General features: G+C 47.6%; 1 protein-coding gene across 1 annotated transcript in view; it reads right to left on the bottom strand.

Annotated features, from left to right (window-relative positions):
• Window positions 1-434: 434 nt before the first annotated feature.
• PAX2 (paired box 2) overlaps window positions 435-17642 on the bottom strand; it is a 75293-nt gene continuing 58085 nt past the window's right edge. Inside the window, 2 exon segments of the mRNA XM_023743243.1 lie at window positions 435-571; window positions 16383-16509. Coding sequence (XP_023599011.1) covers window positions 450-571; window positions 16383-16509 — 249 coding nt within the window. The 3' untranslated portion in view covers window positions 435-449.

Below are 17642 nucleotides of genomic sequence, written 5' to 3'. Positions count from 1 at the left end.
ACTCTGGTCTTCCCTCGGGTTGGGTGGGGACCAGGGAGGCTTGTCTGAGTGACTGACATGTCTCTGGAAAATAATTCTTGGATCGCAAGTTTCCATGGAAACCAGCGCAGGCTCTTCCTAGCAGTGTCAGCTGGCTGGGGGTGGGCTGGGCACTGAGGGTGGAGCTGAGGCTGAGTGCTCCCTGGGCACAGGCTTGAGTGGGTGGGCCCTGTGACGGGGCCATGACATACAGTGGGATGCACACAAGGGGCACGTCTGCAAGCTCCTTCTCTAGGTTGCTTATGAAAGAGGATGAGGGGACCAACTGCAGCTCTAGGGAGAGTGAGGGGTAGAATAGCAGTGGTTTGGGGGGAGGGGATGTTGGATCTCTTCCCCACCCCCAGCCTCAGACTAAAAGACCACTCAGCAGCTCACCCACAATTTAGTTACCCCCACATAAATTAGGGCAGCTACAGCATTGTCACCCTACCAGGAACATTCCTGCCAGGGTGGGAGGTGGGGGTAGCTTCCTGGCCAGTGGGGGGCACGTGAGGGGGGTAACCAGGCAGAGTGGTGCTCGCCATGTCACGACCTGGAAAAACACAAAGGGGAAGGCATGAGGCCTGGCAGAGAGGGGCCTGCCTCTACTCACACCAGGGCACTTGATGGGAAGAGAACCCCTTGGAGAAGAAAGAACTGTGTGTAGACAGAGATGCATGTGATGAGCAGATCCGGGTGTGCCTTTACAAGTGTATGAGCTCGTGACCTAAATGTCTGTCCTATGATCAGCTGTGTATGCACCTTCACTCTGTGTAGCTCTTTCTCGGTGCGTGTGTGTGTGTGTGTGTGTGTGTGTGTGTGTGTGTGTACGTGTTTGCCTTTGCTTGTGTCTCTTTGTAGCCCAAACCCAGATGGAGAAGGGCGGGAGGATGACCTGGCTTTACTCTTCCTTCCCAGCAAGGTCTTCAGCTGTGGTCTCTCCAGTAACCAAATGGACCTCTATGATCTTGCTCATTTCTCTCCTCCCTAACACCCTACCTTTCCTTCAGGTTTGGAAGATACCCCCCACCACCCACATGGGATAATGGGTCTTTCTTTTCTTCTCCAAGAGATGCTGCAGGTGCTGGGCCTGGCCGGTGTGGAGAGCAGGGGGCCAGCCAGTGAGCTATTCTGCTGTTAGTGTTTATGGCATTTAAATGACAGAAAACCATCTCCGAAGTGAATCAGAAGCTTTTGAGCCAACAGTGCAAGTGGATCAGATCAAGTTCCAAAATCTGTACCACCACCCCCCCACCCCCCCGCCAACTGATGACATCTGTCCTGAGTCCTCTATTAGCTAGAGCCTGGAGAGTGGGAGGCAGGGCTTTCCTTAATGGGAAGGCAAATCAAGTCAACATTAGGGAAATACCCATGGTCTACAGACATCTCCTCTTCTACACACCTGCACCTGAGTGAGTGGCCTCCCTCCCTGCCTGTCCCCTTTACCACCATGAAGAGGTCACCACCTCCCTTTGCATTTTCCCCCCTTTGCATTTTAGTATGCTCCAATTGCTAATCATAATAATTTGCCCTCATGCTCAGGCCGGTTTGGCTCAGTGGTGAGAGTGTCAGCCCACGACTGAAGGGTTGCTGGTCTGATTCTGGTCAAGGGCAAGTACCTTGGTTTCAGGCTCAATCTCTGGCCCCTATCAGGGCGCGTGCAGGAAGCAACCAACCGATGTGTCTCTCTCGCATCGATGTTTTTCTCTGTCTCTCACCCTTCCACTCTCTAAAAACCAATGGGAAAAAATATCCTCAGGTGAGGATTAACAACAACAAAAATCGCCCTCTTTCTTCTCCCATTCTTTCACGCCCTAGACCAGTGATGGCGAACCTTTTGAGCTCGGTGTGTCAGCATTTTGAAAAACCCTAACTTAACTCTGTTGCCTTGTCACATATAGAAATTTTTTGATATTTGCAACCATAGTAAAACAAAGATTTATATTTTTGATATTTATTTTATATATTTAAATGCCATTTAACAAATCAACCAAAAAAATGAGTTCGCGTGTCACCTCTGACATGCGTGTCATAGGTTCGACATCACTGCCCTAGACACTATTTCCTGCTCTCCTGGGTCCCATTCATCCTCTCCCAATTCCCTTTATCCTCCTCTTCATCCAGTGCCACTCTCCCACTCTAGTGCCTCTGTCCAACCCTGGAGGAAGTTATGGAACTATGCATATCTGGCCCAGTTCACTTTCACTAATCCTCATCCTCCTAATGTCTATTCCAAAGTCTCTCTCTCTCTCTCTCTCTCTCTCTCTCTCTCTCTCTCTCTCTCTCTCTCTCTCTCTCTGTCTCTGTCTCTCTCTCTCTTTCTCCTTGCCACTCTCACCTTGAAACTGACCTCTCCTCCTACTTTTCTGAGTTTCCTCATCCCCACCTTAACATATCTGAGTGATTCACCTTTCCTACCCTCAGACTACAGAGATACAGTTCAAATTTCTGTATTTCTAGCTTCTTGCTGAACATTTTCATTAGCTGTCCCACTGTCACCTCACACTTGACAGGAATAAAAGCTGATTCACTGTCTCCATTATCAGTTCTACCAACAACTTACTTGGAGACCACGAGACCAAAAACATTGGAGTCTTTCTTGACATGGCCTTTTCCCTCCCCCTCCATATGAAGTCAGTCACCAAGTGTGCCCAGTTCCGCTTAGCAATGTCTGTGACATCTGTCCCTTCTCCATTTCCTCCAACACCTCCATAGCTCAGCTCCTAAGACCTGCCCTTGGTTTGCCACAACAATTTTCTTGCTTATATTCCCTGCCTCTACATTCTTCCCTCTCAGGTCTCTCCCAAGTGTGGATGCTTGGCTTGTCCTCATAAAACATTGCTTTCAACACTTCCCTTGTAAAAACCATCATTGATTCTGTGTAGACTACAGTGTGAATCTAAACTCTGCCAGGCTCTCACAGCGTCCCAGGAACTCCTCCCAGCCAGCTTCCTCAGCTCTGATTTGCACCCCTCCTGGTTTAGTTTGACTGTTTTCACTGGCGTGTTGCTGTGAAACCTCTGTGCTTTTACCATATCATTTTCATCTTCTTACTCATAGTTTCCTTCTCCTTCCAGCTCAAACCCCTACTATTCTACCCTTCAGAGTTTATCTCTCCTAAACTTCTGTAGCGTCTCTGCTCCATGGATGAGCATGTCATTATATTTCATATTATACCAGCCCTGTTGTTTCGTATCATGGCTTGCTTCTTCAAGCAGATCATAATCAAACTGAGGGTCCTGTCTTCTGTGCTTTCTTGCACAGTTGAGAAATGGTAGGTGCTCAATAAATACTTGTTAATTTTCTAACATTCTATGCATTTATAGCCAACAAAAACAATAGAGGGGGCTATGTTGTTTTTTAATTGTTTCATATTTGTTGGTCTCCTTTAAAGAGGTAAAGGCTGGGACAAATGTAAATGTTTGAATCTGCCTTTTTCTCTAAAAATAGTTTGAACAGTGGATTATGAGTGTTTACAGGTTAACGAAAGATTAACAGTAAGGGACTCAAATATTGTGACTCAGCTTTCTCATGCAATAGAATAGTTTTTCTCTAACCTACCTATTATAGCCAATTTCTTACACTGTAAAACTCAAGAATAAACAACAGAGTGGAACTATTAAACAAGAGATTGCTTTAGACTCCCAGAGAGATAGCAGAAAGAATCTGTTTGCTTTGTTGTGGGTTTTCTTTCATTGACTTCTATTGTCAATAAATGGTCTACTCCTTCTGACCACCTCTCAGAGAAGTGGACCTGAAATGGACAATGACAGCCATATCTATCAATTCCTAGAAAGATTAATAATATGACATATATTGGTCAATCAATGATTCTCTCTCATCATTGATGTTTCTCTCTCTCTCTCTCTCTCTCTCTCTCTCTCTCTCTCTCTCTCTCTCTCTTCCTCTCTGAAATCAATAAAAACATATTAAAAAAGAAAAAGAAAAAAGGACCAAGACAGAGGAGAGTTAAAGAGAATGTAAAAGATTTAGAAACCCAATTCCTCTTGGTCTTGTGATCTTAATGTATACAAAGCAGCTAGGAAAAGAAGTATGCTTCTTTCTTAATAAACAGGAATTTAAATGCACCTGAATTCTGATTTTCAGCTGCATGGTTTCCACAACCTGTCACACATGAATTCCTTGTAATATGTTTTTGTCACACAATCCCGTCCTTAGCTTCAGAGGCTGGATGGCTGGAAAGGTGTTTCCAGTTAACCTGGAGGCACACCTCCAGGGTTTTTTGTTTATTTCCACTGGATATTTTTTCTTGCCAACTTTTATTTCCACTGGCTTTTTCTTTTGCCAACTTTCAACATATAGATACTTTGGCATGCTGAAGGTCACCCACAGAACTGTTGCCTGAAAGAGACATTTCTGAATTCTACTTTAAACACGGAATCTGTAGAGTGCTATTCAGACTTTTTTTTGTTATTGTTAATCCTCACCTGAGGATATTTTCCCATTGATATTTAGGGAGAGTGGGAGAGAGAGGGAAAGACATAGAGAAAGATCAATGTGAAAGAAACACATTGATTGGTTGCCTCCTGCATGAGCACCAACCAGGGTCCAGGCCAGGGAGGAGCCCTTGGCTGAAATCAAACCCAGGACCCTTTGGTCCGCAGGCCAATGCTCTATCCACTGAGCTAAATCGGCTAGGGCCAGACTTTTTTTTAATAGTCAAGTTGTCACTCTATTTTTTTTCTCAAAATGAACTTTAAAAAAATTTAAGTAATATTGGTTTATAACATTATCTAAGTTTCAGGTGTACAATATTATCATTCAATATCTTTATTTATTTGAAGAACACAAAAACACCTATTCAAAAAGATATATGTGTTCATTGCAGCATTATTTATAAGATATAGAAACAACCCAAGTGTTCATTGACTGATGAAGGGATAAAGAAGATGTGGTATATATACAATGGAATACTACTCAGCCATACAAAAAGATGAAATATTGCCATTTGTGACAACATGGCTGGGCCTCGAGGGTATTATGCTAAGTGAAATAAGTCAGGCAAAGCCGGGACTGGTTTGGCTCAGTGGATAGAGCGTCGGCCTGCGGACTGAGGGGTCCCGGGTTCGATTCCGGTCGGGGGCATGTACCTGGGTTGCGGGCACATCCCCAGTGGGGGATGTGCAGGAGGCGGCTGATCGATGTTTCTCTCTCATCGATGTTTCTGACTCTCTGTCTCCCTTCCTCTCTGTAAAAAATCAATAAAATATATTAAAAAAAAAATAAGTCAGGCAAAAAAGGGCAAAAATTGTATGACTTCACTCGTATGTAGACTATAAAACAAAAGAAGAAACAAGTGAACAAACAAAACAAAAATCAACTCATAGGTACAGATAGCTTGGTGGTTATTAGACATTTTAGAATGTGCGAGAAGAAACCCATGATGAGGTAAAACACGCACGCTTCCGGATGGTCAGCATACAGCTGTGCTGCTGCTGCTCCAGATTCTGGAACATCAGTATCACCACAAAGAGGTGCCCGTTCAGGACTCCTAAGCCAACAAAGGTGCAAGCTACTGCATACAAAGCACTCTCAGTGGCTTCATTAGTACACAGGTGACACCTGAAGAGCAGCAAAACATTGACCAAACTCTTGCCGGAGCCATATATTCTCCCGGAACACCATTGTCAATAATGGAAAACACATACTGCAGGAAGTTTTCAAATTACTAAGACTGTCATACCATTTGCCCAGCAGCATTCTTTGAGCAAGCCTCTTTTAGTGAGAGAATATGAATGGGTAATGGAATCAGTGCAAGGAAGAATCGACAGAGCACTGGGTCTTGTGTTACTACAGACAGATGGACAAATGGGAGTGGAGACAAACTCTAAAACTGTAAGACAGCACAGCCACCTCCTTAAACAAGCAAAAGCTTAGAAAGAGAGAAAAAACCCCAGCTACACAGCAAAATACATCAGTTATAAAATATGTGCCATCCAACAGGAGATAGGAAGCAGTAAAGCATTTGCTTTGCTCACTGACAATGCCGGTAACATAAAAACAGCACCAAGAATCACAAATGGATAAAATGCCACATATTACAAGGGGATGGACATTTCATGTTGGAGACTTGCTTCCTAAGATTATAGTTTTAAAGATGGAAGAGCCTTTGAGATGATCAGTCTAACTTGCTTGCTTTAAAGTTGAGAAAATGGAGGCACACAGAGCCAGCATGACTTTCCTCTGGCTCCAGAGCTAGTAAATGACAGAGCCAAAGTTTGAAGCTACGTCTGTACCACACTACCTTATAATGATGACATGAAGCCAGGTATTCCCAAAAGAGCCAAAGAAAAGGAAAAGAAGTCATCCAACAAGCAAAATCTCATATTGCCAGGGCCATCGTTAAGATGAGACGAGAAAAAGGAGGACACAAAGAATAAAATACTGACACTGAAAGTCTGCAGTAAAGCTCCATGGGGTGGAGTATTAATCTCCTTTGAGAGTTTTCTAAAAAACAAAGAGGCTCTTCAAGAAACAGTAGTAGTTGAGTCTCTTAAAGTACCCAGAAGTGTTAGAAGCACTGTACTTGATGAGGATGCCTTCTCAGTTCAACTGCAGAAGTCCCTGAAGATTCTAAAGCCAATTTCTACAGCAATCACTACATCTGAATCAGACAGTGCACTTTTGTCAGGCATTCCCTACCAAATGGGCCAGATCGAATCAACTGTTTTGGAGAGAATCTAAGTGAAGTTTCTCTTACAAGTACAGAGAAAAGCAAAGTGAAAGACCGTTAAGAAATTGGAAAATTTCAGTCACCAGATAACTTATGCTATTTCGTCTAAGATTCAAGGGCAGACTTGTGTTTCTACTTGTACTTAGGCTAGCCAGCATTCATTGAGCATCTATGCTGGGCACTGTCCTAAATATTTTCTGTGTATTATCTCATTTAATGCTCATATCAACATATGACAGTGGTTCTCAACCTGTGGGTCGTGACCCCTTTGGGGGTTGAACGACCCTTTCACAGGGGTCGCCTAAGACCATCGGAAAACACATATTGAATATGTAATTACATATTGTTTTTGTGATTAATCACTATGCTTTAATTATGTTCAATTTGTAACAATGAAATTGGGGGGCACCACAACATGAGGAACTGTATTAAAGGGTCGCGGCATTAGGAAAGTTGAGAACCACTGACCTAGGATGTTGATCTGTTTTTAATCACCATTTTATAGACGAGAAACGGAAACTCAGAGGCACTAAGTATTATGTTCAAGATTTCACAGCTAGTACATGGCAGAACCTGGACTACAGAACAAGCAGTATACTTGGGTGATTCTAGAATGGCAGTCTCAAATATTGTAGACTCAGGAAATACATACTAGTAGCTATTTGGTCCAGGTAATTAACCTGGGATTATGCTGAGCAAATTCTTCCTATAACAGAACATCTTGTCACTTATTGTTTCTTGCATGTTTCAGGTTCTTCCATTTTCCACAACAAGGGTTCACTGATCCTGTAGGACTCCATTGACGTGCTTTGGGGAGTCCCGTATAAAGTCATACATTAAATGTTTATATATAAATTATATCTAGATGGCTTTTAGCATAGTCTCAAAAGTATTCATGACCCAAAGATTAATAAGCAGTATTTATAAAAGACCAAAAGAACCTCTGTTCTTTGGTGTAGGAAAGGCACTGATTTGTTTGAAGCCACTTGAACTGTACTGATAAACAAGATCATCCAAAAACAGCAAAATAACAGGTGAAGAAGCAGAGAAGCTTATCTCAAGTAAAAAAAAAAGTCAGCATTTAGAAGACCAAGGAAATGATAAAGAGGAAGCTGCCAAAGCAGAGGGATGCTTCGGCTCAGTGATGGCTCAGACAGCAAGACTTATTAGACATAGATTTATGCAGCAAAAGTTATATTCGATGAGTTTAGAGATGCTTTTCCTCAGCATCTTTCTCTGAAAATGAGCACTTTTGCTCTCCACTTGACACTATGGAGGACCCTAAGGCCAGAAAGCATAACTCTTGTTTTACTAACCTCTCCTCAAGTTTGCCTGCTTCTCATAAGGTAATGAAAACGAAGACATTAGATTGCTTCAAGGTTGGTAGTCTGTGGCTGCATTGGACACAAGCATTTATACTGCTTCCAAGAATACACAGTTATTAGATTGGTAATTGCTGCCTAAATATACCATATGCTTACATTTACTATACCAGTTATGATCACATGACCAATCCAAATTACATAATGCACTAGCGTAACAAACTTTAAGTCTGTAAAAGATGCTTTAAAAGGAGAGGGAATGCCAGGCCGCTGTGGCTCAGTGGTTGAGTGTCAACCTATGAACCAAGAGGTCATGGTTCGATTCCTGGTTAGGGTATATGCCCTGGCTGGGGACTCGATCCCTAGTAGGGGTGTGCAGGAGGCAGCCAATCAATGATTCTCTCTCATCCTTGATGTTGCTATCTCTCTCCCTCTCCCTTCCTCTATGAAATCAATAAAAATATATTTAAAAAATAAAATAAAAGGGGAGGGAAAGAGTTTTTTAAAGAATATTTCATTTTGTTTCTTATTTCCCAGGTTTTCAAGTCCTTCCACAGGTGTGAGGTCCCCCAGCCCCAGCCAGTCTTGGCCCCACAGCTCCTCCTCCAGAGGCTTGTCTTCTCTGGGTTCCAGCAGAGGGGGCTGTGCCTGCAGCTCAGAGTGGCTGCTCTCCTAGCTGATCTTGTTTCCCACAGACAGTTCGACCTTAATTTAGTCCCTGGTGTATCCTAGGCAGGGATGCTGCCCAGATCTGTGTGGACTCAGTGAGGGCTTCCCCTTCACAGCCAATGGGCTGGACCAACCAGGCGTGCTGTTCACACCCCTTCTCCTCACAGCACATGGCCTTCATCTGGGCCATGGTAGTCTGCTGGCCCAGGACCCCACAAGAGGAGGCTTGCTTCTAACTCAGCTGGACTACGGATGGATCTGCAGCCTCAGCATCCTAGTATAAGGCTAGGGAGTATTGGGAGAATCACGTTTTCCGAGGGCTGATAGGGAACTTGGTTACCTTCTAGTCTAACTCCCTCATTTTACAGCAGAAGAAACTAAGGCTTAGAGTTGGGAAGACATCCTAGCCCTCTCATTTCACTTCCCCACACTGCCTTCTCTGGCTCCATTAGCAAATCGCAAATGAAGACTGGAGTTGGGCAGGCGCTTGCTTTCTAGAAGGCTGGGGCCCAGGCTCACTGATGGGCTCAGAGCAAGAGACACCCTCGTGCTGGGTGGGCAGAGGTTAAGCCTGTTTGCACAGTCTCCCGATACTCCAGCTCTGCCAGTTCCTCTCTGGCTTTATTTTGTTCTCTGAGAGCACTGAATTGTCAGCTCTAATCCTTCTGAAAGCGCAGCGTTTTTCAGGCGCTCTGTGTAAGTGAAACCCTAATCCCAAGGAAAACGGCCACTTAAGCTGCTGGAGCATTAGGCTGCTCTCTGAGCCTGCCCAGGATTTCCTCCCTCCCGCCTGCCAGCCCAGCCACCACCTGGGAGGAGAGGGGAGGATTCCAGTCTGAAGGCGAGCAAAGCCCTCTCAGAAGCAACAATAGTGGCAGGGCTTGCCTCCCAAAGCTCAGGTTGAAATGTGTTTGTCCTGAGGCTACAGCTAATGTGGGGGAAGGAAGGATTCTGATCACCCTGGGGAGACAGTGGGGGAGGGGTCTTCCCGTCACCTTGGGGGATAGCTGGCTCTTTGAGGGAAACAAGCTTTCAGGTCTTGCCTAGGTGGCTTTGAGGCACCAGGACATTGCTAAGAACTTTGGTTCTCATGCACACCGGTAATATTCATTGGAAAACCACTATTTAGGCTTTCTGGTCATTTAGAAAAGGTTGGGTTGATTGACTTTACTTTTACTTAGCCAACCTTTTCTTCATAGGAAGTGCCAAATAATGGAGTAAACAAGCTTAGTGCTGGGAGATTCCCCCTTTGGAGAACTCTCCTTTGGGACACCCCAAGCATCTCTAAACATCTGCAGCAGCCTAAACATTCCCTATAATCTAGCGAATCATGAAAGCAGTGCCCAGTGTTTTCTACTAGGTAATCCTTTGTTGGCCTGAGTTGGCTACTATATGCACTTGAAAAAAAGATCAATGGTTTCTTGAAAATATTTTGACTCAAATTTAAACTGGCCCCTCTCCCTGATCTCTAAATGAATTGGTGAAACTATGCTATGGAGGACCAAGCACAGTCCATTTGGCATGTTCAGCCCTTGGGTCTCATGGATGGAGGGGAAAGATGAACCGAAGAGTCAAGAAGAGAGGCCCAAAGTAATGGGCCAAATTTGAACTCAGCTTAGAACACCATAGAATTACATCTGTGCTGAGATGCCTGGGAGCCCTTCATACCTCCCTATGACTCTCCTTCCCTCTGCAGCTCCATTAGCAGCCCCTTGTGCTTCTGCCCAAGGCACCCTCCTGGGAAGGGCAGCTGAATGGGAAGGCCAGTGGGCACAGGCATTGGGCATGGGATTGGAGCTGGAGACGGGGGTGGTACAGGTTTTATACTGCTCAAATTTGACCTGACTCCCATCCTAGAGTAGATTAATGCCTCTTATTTTCAACATTCTTTCCCTCTAGAGGTGCATGAGATAAAGGAGGAAGAAAAAGAGCCCTGATCCAATGACTCCCTAGGCTGCAGGCCCAGGGCACCTGCATTATCTGTCAATGTCTCATTGCTATGGAAATGCCCCCATAATTAAATCAGAGATGAGGTCTGGTGGCTGGAGGTCCTTGGGGATGTGGCTGGAGGACTCAAAGATGTTTGGAGGAAGCTAGCGTCTTTCCATTGGGCCTTTTCAGTTTAAATGAAGGGTCCAGAGCCTGAGGGTGCTGAGGAGAAACCCCCTGGCTTGGTTCTTCCTCCACAGGAAAGGGCTCTCTGACTCGCCGCATGTTGGTGTTGCCCTAGTCCTCTCCTCTCAAGGTTGGAGAGGAACTCTGATGTCTGTGCCCTAAATTCCTCTTGCTAATCGGGCTTTGGGCGGATAGACAAGACTAGGAGACTCCCAGCCTCCTCCAAAAACATTTCTCAGCCTTTATTGCCCTCTCCTCCCCCGAGGGGCTGGCCAAGGGCTGAGCTGTTTGTTTTATGGAGGGAAATGCAGTCACATTGGAAGGGGGTTGTTAACTACAGGAAAGAGGCCGTTCCTGGACTCCCTGAGTAGGAGGAGAGTTTCCCAGGGTCCACACTTCTGTCTGCTAAAAGGCCACTTTGCTGACCACCCCAGATGTGGGCAAGGAGTCTGAGCTTCTAAGGGTTCGCAACCCTTTCTCAGAAGCTGAGCTCATACTGCTCTTCCAGGTTTCCAGGCCCTGGGGGCCAGCCTTGCTTTTCTTTGAACTTTGCCTGACTGGGCTCTCCACCTCTGCTCAAACCAGCATCTCCCTCTCCCTGCTTTGGGCAGCAACCACATCGCCTCCTGGTTCTTAGCTATGGATTCCTTCAGAGCTGCAGTCTCTCTCTAGGCATCCAGAGAAGTCTCTTCCAAGCTCTTGAATAAAACTACCTTCTTCCCACCAGCGTGGGAAGCTAAGAAGGCCCCCATACCACTGGGGAGGAATGCACTGCCCTTGTCATTATTTCCAACATTCAGACATTTTCCTAAAGAAAATAGAAGATTCTCTGCTGAGACTTAGCTGTCTGGAAGCTTGGCTGCTAAGCAGGGGACAGACTTTACTTGAAAAGCTACTTGAGGCTCATCCCTTTCCATGGCTCCCGAATTCCAAAACAATAAGCTATAGGTGTGGTCTTCATTTTTTAAAATCCTTTATTATCTCCATATCTCACAATTTACTGAGCAGTGGTGGGGAAGGGGAAGTAGGATCCAAATCTGTGATAATCACAAAACTATATTTCTCTTATCTTTTTTAGAATATTAAATATGCTTATTTTATAGTTGCTTTGCATTGATCTATGCCAGTGATGGCGAACCTATGACACGCATGTCAGAGGTGACACGCGAACTCATTTTTTTGGTTGATTTTTCTTTGTTAAATGGCATTTAAATATATAAAATAAATATCAAAAATATAAGTCGTTGTTTTACTATGGTTGCAAATATCAAAAAATTTCTATATGTGACACGGCACCAGAGTCAAGTTAGGGTTTTTCAAAATGCTGACACGCCGAGCTCAAAAGGCTCGCCATCACTGATCTATGCTCTCCAGTGCTAGGGGGTATTAATTGTCCTAATTATTGCTTCTGTGAACTTTCCTCGTGATAGTGTGTGTTGATATGAGGTGTGTAATTTTTTATAGTGAGCTCATCTCTACTGGTGGATTTTTTTTCCCTGTGGGAGTCCCAGGTGCCCTGGATTGGGGAATGTCTCTGCAGAAAAAGTTTGCCCTTGTTCAACCCCAGCCTCCAGTATGATACCAACAGCCCCTCACATACTGCTCTGGCTTTGAGTTTCCCTCTATTTCTGGTACCAGAGAGTGAGGCTTGGTCATGTGTAAACAATTCTTGTTATGTTTTACCCAGCTGTGTTTTGGTGAGTTTCACCTTCCTTGCTTCTGGAACTCAGTCTCACTCCTCCATTACCTCTCTGGGACTAAGATGAAGTGGTGAGAACTACATTTGCATGAAGCTTTCCCAGTGCGTGACAGTGATGCACACTACAGGCCAGTGACGGCCGCTCAGTGCAATAGCTCCGGAGACCGGTGTATTCCTCAGCTTCTAGAGTGAGCAGGCAGAGCCTCCGCACAGCCCTAACGCTCTCCAGCACCATCTCATTCCATTCAGCTCCACCTTCGGGGTGGACTTTCACCAGGCCAAGCGACTCTCTAAATGCTCAGAAGCATCTCCAAGGGACTTTGGGAATCCTGAAACTAGTACTCCTCTTCACCCAGATCAACATTAATGCCAGTGTCCCCTCATGTTCCTCTGTGGCTGCAGAACTGACCAGGCACAGGAAGGGAGGGTTCAAGGTGAGGAGGGCATAGGGAAGAGGGGCTCTTTCTACCAGTGATGAGAGACTTGAAGGAATGAAGGCACTAATTCACAGCTGGAGCCAGAGTCCTTACTGAAGAGGCCCTGATGCAGAGGTCCCTGGGACCACGGAGGGGTTGATGGCGGCTCCCTGTGGGGTCCTTTGGAAGAATAAGAAGTTAGAAGACGGTACCAGCCACAGCCAGCCAACCTGAGGAAGCCTGGGGCCAGAGTGCCCCAACCTACTCTCTCGTCTAGCTGGTCCCTTTTTTCTTATCACTTAGGAGCGACTCGGCTCCGTTCCAGATCAGCAGCCTAGAGCAGTGGGCTGGAGAGAAGAGGTGCCGCTGAGCTAGAGCAGCCCAGCGGCGGAAGGGAAAGTGGGTGATAAATTTAAATAACCAGCTTGACTTGGCAGCTTGCTGAGTTGTGATGCAGTGAAATTAAAATCTCGGCAGAACTTGCAAACACTACCCAGAAAAATCGGTCTCTCTCCTTGGTTCCATGATGGAAGGTGGGGAGGGGAGGCTATCGGGCCGAGCCCCAGCCTCTGGCAGCCACCCTTGCTTGCAATGTGATTAGCTGTGTCCTGGCCCACTGGGCCCACTCTCCCCTCCACACAATAGTCCAAGCTCCTCTCTCCTCTCAGTCCTGACCTTGTGGAACAGCTGTATCAAGTGGCTGGTGAAGTTTGAAATCAGCTTCCAGTGCCAGGAGGTGGCAGGAATATCAATAAGGTCGGCTCCTCAAGTCAGGCTAGGGCATTCCGGGCTGGTTTCCTCAGGACTCATCCCCGGAGGCTGCAGCTTCAGCTGCCTGTCCCCAGGGAAGATGAGCTGGGTGCCTGAGACGTGGGGAATGAAGAGGGCTCCTTGAACTGGTACACCTAAGCCAGGCTGTAGGCACAGGATGCCCCCCTGCCCGCTCACATTGAGCACACACCTGGCCAGACACCTACCTGAAAGGGCCTCCCTTTTCTTCCTCCACCAAAGCCCTTCATAGTCACCAACAAAGTCAGCTTTTCAAGAATCTTGGGAAGGAATTTCTACAAATACATCACAGCCTCTCCCACATCCCAGTCATGCTTGGAGCCTGGTTCTCCCAGATGCCCACATCTTTCTAGAGAACTCTGTGTCTGCTCTCCTGGCATCACTGCTCACTGCTCCCCACAAAGTCCTGGCCTGAAGGCCAATCTGCTGGACCCACTCCTGAGATGGCCCATGAAATCTCTGGCCACTGCCCTGTTTCTCACCTTGACAGTACCTTCAGCAAATTCTGTTTGTCCCCATAATAAACACATCATGAATCATTCATCTTTAATAGATTATGCAAATTAGGAGGACATAAAATCAACGAAGATCAATAACTGCAGCCGTTTAATTGCCAGCGAAAACATTTTAAGAATGAGGAGCCCTTTCTCGGGTAATGGCACCATTCATCCAAACATTGGATCTTGGCCTAAGTGTAGAAAAATCATTCCCTGCCCCCATCCCCTTCTACTTCCCCTCCCCCACATCTCCACACACTTCTCTCTTTTTGGTAATTTCCAGTTTCTGAGCGAGTTTCCCCGTCATTACCACTGGTGAACAGCTCCGAATGTTAATGGTTCTGCTTTTGTTACTCCTCGCTTGATTGAAATGTCGCATACAGATTGAGATGTTAGTGCTAACTTGCCACCTGGGAATGTCAAGCTGGGTCTGAAATGAACTTTTCTCACACTTGGATCCAGATGGATCAGCCGGAGATGTTCCCAGGCTGGGCTGGGACTGTTCCAGGGCCATGGGGGGGCGGGGGTAGCGGGGGGAGGCAGGCAGGAGAGGCTCAAGGTGGAGGGACTTTTCTCCACTAGCCCAAGTTTTCCTGCAGCAGGAGCCCTGCCCCCAAGTTCCATCTCTCCAGCCCAGGAAGCACCTGCCTTCAGGACTGTGGCCCTGGGCCCAGGGGAGCACAGCTGGGATTAGAGAAAAGTCTCCTGGGCTCTGTTACACCAGCTACCTAGGGTGGCCCCAATGGGAAGTGACACCGTAACTCTCGGCAGATCAGGAGAAAGGTGGCCTGGCCTGGGCCATCTCCCTGCCTAGGGTCACAATACCCAGCAGCTCAGAGAGCTTCCAAGTTGAGCTACGGAGAGCTCATGCCAAGTGTCAATTGATAATAGCCTGTGTCCTGATCCAGCTAAGATGGTCACTTTCAAAAGCCCGATCACACAGTTCTCTGACACTTCCGGAACTCAACCTCTGATTGTCTAGCCACAGAGCTCAAAACCGTCCAGGTCGGAAACGTCGTACCAGGACACCGCTTGAGGGAAAGCTAACAACAGGGCTCTCCCAGCCTCCCAGGTGGTGGCTGGGTGGACACCTGCTGCCCATCTCAGGCCTGAGCCATACTCAGATCACCTCCAAGTCAGAACCAGGGCCCTGTCTTACAGCGAGCGGGGCCAGGCCTGCTCCTGGTCTTGCCACTGGCTGTGATGCTGGACGCTTGCCACCCTGCTGCCAGGTCCCCAGGCCGCCTCCGCTCTCCTCGCTCGGCAGGTAACGCCTCAGTGTCTCCCAATCCCCACCGAGACCCTTCTCAATCATTCTGTCTCCCAAGGAACAAACGGCACATTGCCTTTAGTGGCTCCAGAATAATTAGGTGAATTTTAATAACACCTCAATGTGTGTCTCTCCCACTTGGGCACTTCCCTGGCCTGGAAACCCTTCTGCAGTGCCAGGCGCCTTCCGCAGCCGACAGCTCTGAGGCCTAGCGTTCATCGGCTGGCCCTCACCGCGCCACATCCCGGCCTTCTTTCGCTCCAGCTGCCTCTGCTGATCCTAGTCCATGGAGCACCCGGATTATGGGACCCTGCATGGCCTGTGGGACAGGCCCCACCTCTCTGGCCTTGGATCAAGCCTTGGTCTCTGTGATTTCTCTGGGAGGCCGGGAAAGCACTGGGATAATTGTGCTTTTCTATAACCAGAGAGCTGGATGCCATGTCCTAAGCCACAGCCACCCAGGCTGCCCAGTGGGAAAGGAAAACAGGTTCCCAACAACCCTGGGGACCTAAGAGCAGCATGGAGGCTGGACCCTGGGCACTCATGCTCCCTCCTGCCAGCCTGGCCTATTTACTCTCTGCCTTCTCCTGCGCAAATCCTAGTTAGAGGCTTATAATGCTGGGCACCTCGGTGGAGGCAAGAATAAAGGCAAAGAGAGAGGATTGGCAGAAAGAGCCAGCAACGACCCCCGACCCCCTCCCTTTCCGGGGGGAAGCACACAGAGACCCTGACCACAGTTTCTTATCCGCACATCTGCACACATCCATCTGGGAGGCACCCTGGATTTGGGAGCCTCACTCTCTCTGCAGATATGGCAGGAGGCCCACTCGTCCCCCTGAGCTGAGGAGCTCCCACTGAAAGCCATGCTCCCACCCTCCTGGAAGCCCTCTTACCGGTCACCACGGGGTATGTCTGCGTGCCTGACACGTTGCTGCCCAGCTCGGGGTTGGTGGATGCAGATAGACTCGACTTGACTTCATCAAGCCCAGGGGTCAGGGCTGGGAGGGAGTATTCGTTCCCCTGGGAGGAGAGAGAAAAGCGACAGCTCTCTATTGATGCACACACTCGGAGAAAGAGCTCAGTGTGCAGATGGGGAGGAGGACCAGGGAGCCCTCCCAGATGGGGTGGAAGGAGATGGCCAGGGAGAGGGAGGGAGGGTGGGAGGGGCGGGCTGGAGGATGATGGAGAGTTTGTATGGGTGGATGCAGACCTGACTGGGAAGCTGAGGTGCAGCCTATACATTATCGGTCGTTATCCCAGCACCCTCTATATTGCTGTAGCAGCTCTTCCTAGGAAGCCCCAAGGGTGGAGTATAGCACTGAGGATCCCCTGCTGAGAGGCAAGGGGTGTTTTAAGGTCCCCCTGGGGTGGGGAGCCTTGGGGAGGAGGGGTGGACCATGACATGATGGCAGAAGGGCCTAGTGGGGCCTCCAGCCTGGCACTGCTGGGCTGGCTGATCGGGTGCTGGCGCCCCTTTTTTAAAAAACAAACAAAGACAGCCCCATGGGCCCCTCGCTCTCTGCCTGTGCACTGGGGTATGAAATTGGGGAGGGGGAGAGTCCACATGGCTAACAGAAGGGTGGGAGGGGGCCAGTCATTGACTCTGAAAGGGTGTCCTGCCCGAAACACTCGGGTAATTGCCTTTTTATTGCAGCCACCGCCAAGCCAGACCCCAGAGCTGGGCAGGCCAGGAGCCTGCACAAAGCAGGAAAAGTTGCTCTGATTAATATTACGTTAAATTAAAACTGATTTTCTGCTCTTTCGGGTCCGTTTTTTTCCCTTCCGCTTCCTGGCCCCCCCCAGAGGACCCCCTCCCCTCCCTGGCTGGACGGGATTGCCTCGTCATTTCCAATTCCTTCTCGTATTGATCTTCCTGTAGAAATCAGTTTTGTAATTAGCTGCAAATTAGGCCTTCTACTGGGGGTGAAGCTGCCCCCTGATTTATCACCAGAGTAATTCGCTGTGATCGGAGAGAAATTAAAATGAACTCAATTAGGCTTCGGATTTGCTTTATGGGCCCTGCTCCGAGTTTCAGGGGGAAAAATGACTGTGCTGGTGTTTAATAGTCTAATGAAAGTAAATAAAGGTTATTCATTGTAATACAGCCGGGGACTCAGGGAGGGTGCACCGAGGCTCCTGCCTCGGCCGGCTCC

This window comes from Myotis lucifugus, unplaced genomic scaffold (genome assembly GCF_000147115.1).
Source record: "Myotis lucifugus unplaced genomic scaffold, Myoluc2.0 scaffold_381, whole genome shotgun sequence".
NCBI lineage: Eukaryota > Metazoa > Chordata > Mammalia > Chiroptera > Vespertilionidae > Myotis > Myotis lucifugus.
Note: the sequence above shows the minus strand (reverse complement) of the source record. Positions and strands in the feature narration are given on the sequence as shown.